The sequence below is a fragment of the Rhincodon typus genome, chromosome 43 (genome assembly GCF_021869965.1).
Source record: "Rhincodon typus isolate 14 chromosome 43, sRhiTyp1.1, whole genome shotgun sequence".
Taxonomy (NCBI): Eukaryota; Metazoa; Chordata; class Chondrichthyes; order Orectolobiformes; family Rhincodontidae; genus Rhincodon; species Rhincodon typus.
The window spans coordinates 4169507-4180398 of NC_063374.1; the positions used below are offsets into that span (position 1 = coordinate 4169507).

At 47.5% G+C, this 10892-nt stretch overlaps 1 protein-coding gene across 1 annotated transcript in view; it reads right to left on the minus strand.

Moving 5' to 3' along the window:
* The window catches only part of gpha2 (glycoprotein hormone subunit alpha 2), an 83696-nt gene extending 81761 nt beyond the window's left edge, over positions 1-1935 (minus strand). Inside the window, exons 1-2 of the mRNA XM_048619673.1 lie at positions 1768-1935; positions 1177-1299 (exon numbers count right to left, since the gene is read on the minus strand). Coding sequence (XP_048475630.1) covers positions 1177-1285 — 109 coding nt within the window. The 5' untranslated portion in view covers positions 1286-1299; positions 1768-1935. The remainder of the gene's footprint in view (positions 1-1176; positions 1300-1767) is intronic.
* Between the last annotated feature and the right edge of the window lie 8957 nt (positions 1936-10892).

Here is a 10892-nt window from a genome sequence, read left to right on the forward strand (position 1 = left end):
TCAGGCAGAGAGAGAGATTTAGTCAGAGAGAAAGGGAGAGAGAGATTCAGTCAGAGAGAGAGGGAGAGAGATATTCAGGCAGAGAGAGAGATTCAGTCAGAGAGAGAGGGAGAGAGAGATTCAGTCAGAGAGAGGGAGAGAGTGTCAGGCAGAGAGAGGGATTCAGACAAAGAGAGAGATTCAGATAGAGAAAGTGTATAGTTCCCGGTGCACACTTAGCTCACCAACAGAAATGCTTCCCTCTCACTGACACTCCCTCTCCCAGTGCCTATCCCTCAAACCTTCCCTCCCTCATTCATTCACTCTGCCTCCATCTCTTCCTCCTACTCCATCTCTTTATCTCTCCTTCTTACCCTCTCTGTCCATCCCTCCCTTACTGGTCCACCCACACCCCCACAATCCTTCTCTCTGCCCACCACACATACTCCCTCTCTCTATTCCCTCCCCCTATTCTCTCTCACTCCCTGTCCCTCACTCCACTCCCACATTCCCTCTCTCTACTACCTCTTTCCCCATCTCCCTCACTCTCACCCTCTGTGTCCCTTTGTCTCTCTCCATTTCTCTTTCTCCCTCACCCTCTATCCATCTCTTTCTCTTACACTTTCACTCCCTCTTCTCCATCACTTACTCTCTCTCCCACCCCTTATTCTCTCTCCCTGGCTCCCTCTCCACCTCTCTCTCTATCTCTTTCGCTCTCTCACTTGCACTGCTTTTCATCCTCTCCCACGCTCCCTAACTTCCTCTTTTACCCTCTCCCTCTCTTTCTCTCTCTTTTTCATTGTCACTCCTTTTCTTTCACTCCTCTGTCACACTTCTTTCTTTCCACTGTCTCGCTCACTCCCCCTCTCTCTCATGCCCTCTCTCACTCACTCTGACCCTGACCCTCTCTCATTCTCTTTCTCTCACTCACTCTCTCCTCTCTGCCACTACCTTTCTCCCTCTCTCTCACACTCTTTCTCTCCCTCACTTCCTCTATCCTTCACCCCCTCTCCTATCCACCACCCTCTCCCTCTCTCTCTATCCCTCCCTCCCTCCCTCTTCCCCTTCCTCTCTCTCTCCTTCTCTCCCACCCCTTGCTCTCTCACTCTCCCTCTCCCCCCACCTTATCCGCTCATCCGTCTCCCTCCCTCTCACTCCCTTCCTCTTACTACCTCCCTCGCCCTCTCCCTCACTCACGGTAACGGTGACAGCCTGGTTCGGGGTCTGTGGGATCGGGACTGAGAGCTCCTGAGACCAACAGCAGAACCAGGACAACGGTGGGAATCATCTTGGAGACAGTGGGCATTGCGGGCACTGTATCTGAGAGAGAGAGAGAGATTAAACCACGGGTTATAGATATGTATATATATATAGAGAAAGAGAGAATAAACCCCAATATAGAGAGACTGAGAGAGAGAGAGAGAGAGAATAAACCCCGGGATAGATAGATAGAGATAGTGAGAGAGAGAGAGAGAATAAACCCCAGGATAAAGAGAGAGAGAGAATAAACCCAGAGATAGAGAGAGAGGGAGAGAGAGAGAGAGACCGAGAGAGAGATAAAGTGAGAATAAACCCTGGGATAGATAGATAGAGACAGAGAGAGACAGCGAGAAACACAGAGAATAAACCCCAAGATAGAGAGAGAGAGAATAAACCCAGAGATAGAGAGAGAGAGACCAAGAGAATAAACTCTGGCATAGACAGAGAGAGAGAATAAACCCGGGGATAGAGATGTAGAATAATGCTGGAGTGTAGAAGTACGATGAATATGGAATAAATGGTTCTTACCTCTGCTCTTGTTGCCTCTGTCTCTTTCTCTGTCTCTGTGTCTTCCTCCCTCTGTCTCTCTCTCTCTCTAGGGAGGATTGCAGGAAGTTTTGTTCCCGAGTTGATGTTGGTGGTGGACACAGGCCAACCCCCTGTGTTCTTGAACCTCCTCAATCACTGTCCAATTGTAACGCCTCAGATTATTGAGAAGCTTCGGGCATGGATTTTGTCAGGAGCTAGTTTCTGTTTCTCCTTTGAAGCTTGGTTTGTGTGTGTGTGTGTGTGTGTGTGTGTGTGTGTGTGTGTGTGTGGGTGGGGCGGGGGGGGGGTTGGGGGTTGCGTGTGCTGACAGGTAAAACTTTCACTGTCGCTCAGTTGTGCTGTACTGGCACTGTCCCATTGAAGGCCATTTTCTTACACACTGGGAGCGTTCAATGTTACTCCTGGGGGTGGGGGAAGCTTCTGAATACAGATTTGGCAATGAAACCAGGTTCCCCCAACAACTCACACAGGGAGTGCCACACAAATGAAACTTGAAGAAAAATTGCTGAGAAACCTCAGCTGGCCATAACAGGAGCAAAAGTAGGCAATTCAGTCCATCAAGTCTGTTCAATGAGATTGTGGTTAATTTGATCATCATCCTCAAATCCACTTTTCACTGCCACCTTTCATTCCCCTTTCTGAATAAAAATCCGTCTGCCTCTGCCTTGAATATATTTAACAACCCAACCTCGACAGTCCTCTGTGGTAAGGAATTAACCCTCTGAGAGAAGAAATTCCTCCTCATCCCTGTCTTCAAAGTGCAACCCCTTATTTTGAGATGATTCCCTCTGGTCCCAGACTCTCCCACAAGGGGAAACAACCTCCCTGTATCTATTCTGTCATTTCCCTTAAGAATCTTGTTTGTTTCAATCAGCTTGCCTCTTTCTTAACTCCAATGAGTACAGCCCAATCTATTCAACCTGTCCTCATAAAACAGTCACTTCATCCCCTGGCATCAACCTAGTGAATCTTCTCTGCTCTGCCCCAATGCCGGTATATCTTCCCATAGGTAAGGACCCAAAACTCTAACCAGCAGCATTTTATGGGGTGGATACAGAAAGAGATTGAAATGTTTCTCACCACAGATGATCCGTTGAATATTTCTCCAGTGCTTCCTGTTCCCTGCATTTCATATTTGTAGTCGTCGTGGTAGCAGTGTTTTTATGTGCATTTCGTAGCCTGGAGTTAGGCTTTCCATTTTATTTTCAATTAGGCGGCAGATTGGGAACCTCCTCTGTTATTGGCTTCCTGCTTACCACTGGGGTGAAACAAAAGGATTTGTAAGTTGCAGCTTCCTTGACTAACACATCCTGGAGAGGGGCTTGAATCCAGAGCTCCTAGCTCAGAGGTTGTTATGCTCCCCACCGCTTCCAGTAATCTCCGTGTCTACTGCCTATTTCCACTGGCAGGACAATCTATAACCAAACCAATCCAAGAGAGTTTGGGTGCAGCAAATGGGTCAAATTGTGTCAGGGCAGTGGGGTCGATATAAGCCCCTATTTCCTCTGCAGAATCTCTCCAATGAAATGATTGATTCCCAGGTACAGGGCCTGAGGCTGCAAGCACTGAGGGAGTAATCACCTCATCTTTTTCCAACCGTGGCTGTGTGGCCTCTGTGCTTTGTGAACCACCTCCCCTGGAGACTGTATGCACTGAAAGATGTGTGATAGCATACAGTCATAGAGCTGTACAGCATAGAAACAGACCTTTTGGTCCAACTCGTCCATGCCGACCAGATATCCTAAATTAATCCAGTCCCATTTGCCAGCATTTGGCCCATATCCCGCTAATCCCTTCCTATTCATGTACCCATCTGGATGCTTTTTAAATGCTGTATTAATACCAGCCTCCACCACTTCCTCTGGCAGCTCATTCCATACACGCACCACCCTCTGCATGAAAAAGTTGCCTGTTAGGTCCCTTTTAAATCTTTCCCCTCTCACCTTAAACATATGCCCCTCTAGTTTTGGACTCTGCTAGCCTGGGGAAAAGACCTTGGCTATTCAATCTATCCATGCCCCTCACAATTTTATAAACTTCTATCCCTCAGCCTCCGACACTCTAGGGAAACACGCCAGCCTATTCAACCTCTCCCTACAGATCAAGCCCTCCAACCCTGGCAACATCTTTGCAAATCTTTTCTAAAACCTTTTCAAGTTTCATGACATCCTTCCTAAAGCAGGGAGACCAGAATTGAATGCAGTATTCCAAAAGTGGCCTAACCAAAGCCCTGTACAGCCACAACGTGACCTCCCAACTCCTATGCTCAATGCACTGACCAATAAAGGCAAGTGTACCATACATCTTTTTCATAACCCTGTCTACCTGGGACTCCATTTTAAAGGAACCATGAACCTGCACTCCAAGGGCTCTTGGTTCAGCAACACTCCCCAGGACCTTACCGTTAAATGTGTGAGTCCTGCCCAGATTTGCCTTTCCAAATTACGGCACCTCACATTTATCTAAATTAAACTCCATCTGCCACTCCTCAGCCTGTTGACCCACCTGATCAAGGTCCCATTGTACTCTGAGGTAACCATTGCTGTCCCCTACATCTCCAATTTTGATGTCATCTGCAAACTTACTGAATCATACCTCCTAGGTTCACATACAAATCATTTATATAAATGACAAAAAGCAGTGGACCCAGTATCAATCCTTGTGGCACACCACTGATCACAGCCTCCAGTCTGAAAAGCAACCCTGCACCACCACCCTCTGTCTCCTACCTTCGAGCCAATCTAGTTCTCCATGTGATCTAACCTTGCTAACAAGTCTACCATGCAGAACCTTGTCGAATGCCTTACTGAAGTCCATATAGATCACATCCATGCTTTGCCTCATCAATCCTCTTTGTTACTACTTCAAAAAATTCAATGAAGTTGGTGAGACACAATTTCCCCATGCACAAAGCCATGTTGACTATCCTTGATCAGTCTTGCCTTTCCAAATAGATGTAAATCCTGTCCCACGGGATTCCCTCTGATAATCTGCCCACCGCCGATGTCAGGCTCACTAGTCTATAGTTCCCTGGCCTTTCCTTACCATCTTTATTAAATAGTGGCACCACGTTAGCCAACCCCCAGTCTTCCAGCACCTCACCTGTGGCTATTGATGATACAAATATCTCAGCAAGGGGCCCAGCAATCACTTCCCTCACTTCCCATGGAGTTTTAGGGTACACCTGATCAGGTCCCAGGGAAATATTCACCTTTATATGGCGTTTTAAGACATCCAGCACCTCCTCCTCTGTAACATGGACATTTTTCAAGATGTTGCTATTTATTTCCCCAGGTTCTCTAGCTTCCATATCCTTCACCACAGTAAACACTGATGCAAAATTCTCATTGAGTATCTCCCCATATCCTGCAGTTCCACACACAAGCAGTCTTGCTGATCTTTAAGGGGCCTTATTCATGAAGACTGGTGCCCTCCCTTCAATGAGATGGTGGTTAACCTCTGACTGATCTCTGCCCACCTCAGATCCGTATCACTTGATATCCTAACCCTACAACTATTTTATCAGACACAAACATTTTAGTGCACACCTGGCGTCTACAGTTTAGTAGTGGGGATGACGGAGTCCCAGATTTCCACTCTCCCTTGAGTGAGGCAGGGTTTCCTCGCATCAGCTCCCCCTTCGATTCCTAAATTGCCCGGCTATCAGTTTGGGGGTCCGGCCCTCTCCACACCCCAACCCTTGTTCTAGATTTCCACCACTGGAGGGAGAAGTTTCTCACTTTACTGACCTTGTCGAATCCTCTATCCAGCTTAAACCCCTTTGATTACATACCATCCTTCAATCTTCTACTTTCGAGGGATTCAGGCCCAGTCTGTGCCATCTGTCCTTATAATTGAACACTTTAGCCTCCCCCCTCAACCCCTATATTAATCCCCAAACTAATCCCACTGCCCCACATCTCCCCATAGCCCTGTATCATTCCCTAAACTAATCTATCTGCCCTGCGTTGTCCCCATAGCCCTGTATCATTCCCTAAACTAATCTATCTGCCCTGTGTTGTCACCATAGCCCTGTCTCAATCATAAACTAATCCCATGGTCCCACTGTCACGCCATAGCCCTGTATCAATCCCCAAACTAATCCCACTGCCCCACTCTCTCCCCATAGCCTGGTATCAATCCCAAACTAATCCCACTGTCCTACCTCTCCCCATAGTCCTATCTCAATCCAAACTAATCCCACTGCCCAACGTCTCCCCATAGTTCTGTATCAATCCCCAAACTAATCCCACTGCACCATTCCATCCCCACAAACCTGAATCAATCCCAAACTAATCCCACTGACCTACTCTCTCCCCATAGCACTGTATCAATCCCCAAACTAATCCCACTGCCCCGCTCTCTCCCCATAGCCCTGTATCAATCCCCAAACTAATCCCATTTCCCCACTCTCTCCCCATAGCCCTGTATCAATCCCAAACTAATCCCACAGTCTCACTGTCTCCCCATAGCCCAGTATCAATCCCAAACTAATCCCACAGTCTCACTGTCTCTCCATAGCCCTGTATCAATCCCCAAACTAATCTATGACCCCCTACAATCTCCCCACAGCCCTGTCTCAATCCCAAACTAATCCCACTGCCCCACTCGCTCCCCATTGCTCTGTTTCACTCCCCAAACTAATCCCACCGCCCCACACTCTCCCCATAGCCCTGTATCAATCCCAAACTAATTCCATGGCCTCACTCTCTCTCCATAGCCCTGTATCAATCCCAAGTTTGAAGTGAATAGCTCACTTGTACTAAAGAAACTCTGTGTAGCTGACGTGGAAAAGCCACATTGATCATGCCACAATTGGATATCATTCCTAAACTATTATACACTTTCTAGAAATGTGGTGTGTGATGCTACTGCTATGACGCTACTGTGATGCTATTAACAAGATCAGAACAGTTGAGGCAGAGACCAAGGTTTCTTTCTTTCTTTCAAAATTTGGATAAATCTTGGGTCTTGTGCTAAAATCGGGAGATCTGTCCCATAGCCTGACACTGTCTGTTGGATATGATTCAGAGAGTATGACTATGTCTGAGACACTACGAACACCATCCCTGGGTACATGCAATAAATACTAAAGAGCTGTGGAGATAGCAATGGAAACAGTTTTGGGTTGCCGTTGTCAAGGGCTGGTGTGCATATAATGAGGGAAGGTGGGGGTGAGCTGATCAGCTATCCCATGGGAGGGCAGGGGAGGTGGGAGGGGGGGCATGGTGGTTCAGTGGTTAGCACTGCTGCCTCACAGTGCCAGTGTTCCAGGTTCAATCCCAGCCTCAGGCAACTGTCTGTGTGGAGTTTGTACATTCTTCCCGTGACTGTATGGGTTTCCACCAGGTGTTTCAGCTTCCTTCCACAGCCCAAAGATGTGTGGGTCAGATGGATTGGCCATGCTAAATGCAGGGTTAACAGGGAAGGGCAGGGGTCTGGGTGGGATGCTTTTCAGAGGGTCAATGCAGACTGAATGGGCCAAATGACCTGTTTCCACACTGTAGGGATCCTGTAATTCTAAAGCTAACATTCCAGGGCCAAGGGTTTGAATTCCCCAGTTGCAGACAGAGACATTTGAATTCAATTTTTTTATTTTGAGAAAAAGCTAACCTAATGGCAACCAGGCAAGTGTCGTCAGAACCTGTCTGGTTCACTAATATTGTTCAGGAAAGCATGTCAGCCTCACATGGAGAGGCTTACATGTGACTCCAAACCCACAGCAATGTGGTTGACTCTTAACTACCCTTTGGCAACTAGAAATGAGCAATAAATGCTGACCTGGTCAATGTTGCTAATATCCCATGAATGAATAAAAAACAGCCAATGACCTGCTGTCGAATGATAAATCGTAATGTATTGTGGTTCCACTTTTGATCAAATCAAGACTGTAAGAAATGCAACAAGAAAACAAATGCGCAACAGAGTAACAGAGTTGGTTAATGCTTTTGAGCCCAATATAACTCTTCTTTGTTTGAATTGTTAAACTAATATGTTTAAAGTGTAGGAGAACCATACTGGACTGAGTGTGTCCAATAGCACTCTCTTGTGGAGTTGTGGGGTTGAGATTTTAAAACCGGAATAGGAGGTGAGTGAAGCATTGCCTTATACTCACTCAGCACAGTCCGGCACTGAGAGGGGTTGCCTGGTTTTCGTGCTGAAATAACTGCACAGAGGCTGTTATCCTATCACCAAGTCACACTTTATTTACTTGTGCACAGTACGCTGGCTACGGCCAGCCAGCTCGGAGCTAGTCCCCTGAACTGAAGAGATTCTAAACCTCCTGATTATAATACCAACGTGTACCTCAAAGAAGGGTAAATCTAATCTTTTGGTATCTTTACAGTTCTTCCTGAGAGGCCAATGAGAATGCCATCCTTTGCTTCCTGTACAGTGGAAGTGTCTACATCTCTGCTTCCTGAGACATCAATAAAGTCAACAATTTTTGGTTTCCCATCTGTTGTTATTTCATACAATCCCGACAGTGTGGAAACAGGCCCTTCGCCCCAACAAGTCCACACAGCATCCCACCCAGACCCAACCTCATAACCTACACATCCCTGAACACTATGGGCAATTTAGCACAGCCAATCCATCTATCCTGCACATCTTTGGACTGTGGAAGGAAACCGGAGCACCTGGAGGAAACCCATGCAGACACGGGGAGAATGTGCAAATTCCACACAGACATTCGCCCGAGGGTAGAATCGAGCCTGGGTTCCTGGTGCTGTGAGGCAGCAGTGCTAACCACTGAGCCACCGTGCCGCTTATCTGTTGTTATGTTTACCCCTGAGTCCCAAGATGGTGATCAGGGCCCTGTGGCCATTACACTCAGGCTCCTGCTGATGAAGCCCAGTGTCCCACTCTCCTGTTTGGGCAGTCACCTGGAGGGGGAACCCAGAGCCTGGGTCCCCAATCTCCTGGTTATATTGGTCAACCAGGGCTTTCATGGCTAACAACGGGTTAACAATCCCGATCAAGGATCTCGTAGTCAATGAGGTCTATCTGATCCAATCACTACATCCCTCCCCCCACCACCCCCTCCCCCGGGGATGTAGACCCGATCTTCCTCTTGTAACTTTTCCTGCAGCGTTTTTGCCCAAGGTCTGATTCCTCTGATTCAGACTCTGACAGGAGCGGTATTTACTGGATTGTAGCCTGTTTCTTGCATCAGCAGCATCTCAGGAGAGTTTCCTCCTCTTTTCCAGTGGTAACAGTACTGAGGCTGCACCTGTCTCAGTCTCTAAGGGTTCCTTGACCCTACACAGAGGGAGAGAACCTACGGTTTCTGACAGGGTTTCTGGCTGTTCTGAGGGGCCAGGTATGTTTTGCTGCTGCCCTGTTTGTGAGGCAACAGCTTTCAGGTGATCCACATGTTTGTGCAGGACTATATCATCTATCAAACTTTGTAAGTCATAGGATCTGACCTCACGTCAACTTCGCCTCGTACCCATACTGAGCCATTCCCATGGTTCCGGCATCAAACTTGGTCTGCCGAATTAAGTTGTCTCTCTCACTTACAGGAGGCATGTGGCCGGCATTGATGTTCCTGCTGCTGTTTCACCCTGTCGTCCAGGTCTGGGAATATCAGGTTTAACCTGGTGTGGAACCTTTGCCCGATCAGCAACTTTGCTGGAGCTATCCCTGTTGTTGTGTGCGAGGTGGTCCTATAATCGAACAGAAACCGGGACAGTTTGGTATCCAGTGATGCTGTAGGCTGCTTCTTTAAGCCTGCTTTTAACACTTGGACCGTTCTTTCCGCTAGACCATTGGACGATGGATATTATGGAGCTGTCCTCATGCACCGAATGCCATTTGACTTTAGGAAATATTCGAATTCCCTGCTGGTAAATGACATCCCATTGTTTGTGACTAATACTTCCAGGAGTCCATGTAACATGAATAATGCTCGCAGCTCCTCAATCATCATTCCTGAGTTTGCCAAATGAACTTTATGACACCCAACCACTTTGAATGGGGATCCACAATGAACAGGAACATTCAGCCCATGAAAGGACTGGCACAGTCGACATGTGACCAAATCCAAGGTTTACTCGGCCATTCCCACAAATGTGGGGACATTGCTGGTGGCAATTTTTGTCCTTGTTGGCACTCTGGGCACAGCCCCACCAATGCAGCCATATCAGCACCTAACCCTGGCCACCAAACATAGCTTCTTGATAGCATCTTCATCTTGGAAATCCCTGGATGACCCTGGTGGAACTCAGCTAGTATCTGGCAGTGATCTTTACTCGGGACAATCACCCTTGCTCCCCACAGTAATATGCCGTCCTCTACCGTGATCTGGTCTCACTGGGTCCAGAAAAGTTTCAATCCTGGTTGTAATGGCCCTTCTGCTTCCCCCATTACCACCAGCTGTTTCAGTTATGCTAGGACAGGATCTTTTTGTGTCCATAGTCAGATATTGTCAGCGGTGACCGAAAGCGTGTCCAGGAAGTTTAAAACCAAAATGGACTCTTCCAGGGGAGGCACCACCAATGGAGTATCTGTCAGTGGGAGGCGGCTCAAGGCATCCGGTTGGGCCACTTGGCTTCCTGGACGGAGTTCTAACTTGTGTTTGTATGCGCTGAGAATAAGGGCCCAACGCTGAATTCTACCGGAAGCTATGGGTTGTATTGCCTTGTCTTCCTTCAATAGCCCTAGCAAGGGGTTATGATCTGTTACTATGACAAATTCCCATCCGTAAAAGTACTGGTGGAGCCACCTCACACCAAAGATGACTGCCAAATCTTCCTTCGTTATCTGGGCATTTTTGTGTTTGGCATCAACCAAAGTCTGGGAAGCATATGCAATTGGGCGTTCCTCTCCGTTAGGCCACCAGTGAGCCAACACTACCCCGATGCTGTACAGGAAGGCATCGCATATCAGCACTACCTCTTGCTTCAGATCATCGTGGGCCAACACCTTAGATGACGATAGCTGCTTTTTCACTTCCCTTAAGGCTACTTCTTGACTACATGACCATTTCCAAGATGGAGGCCAGGTTACATAAGAAATTTCCATAATAATTCACTAACCCAAGGAAAGACCTAAGCTCTGGTACAGACGTTGGTGCCGGGTTTCCTTTGATTGCCCTCACTTTA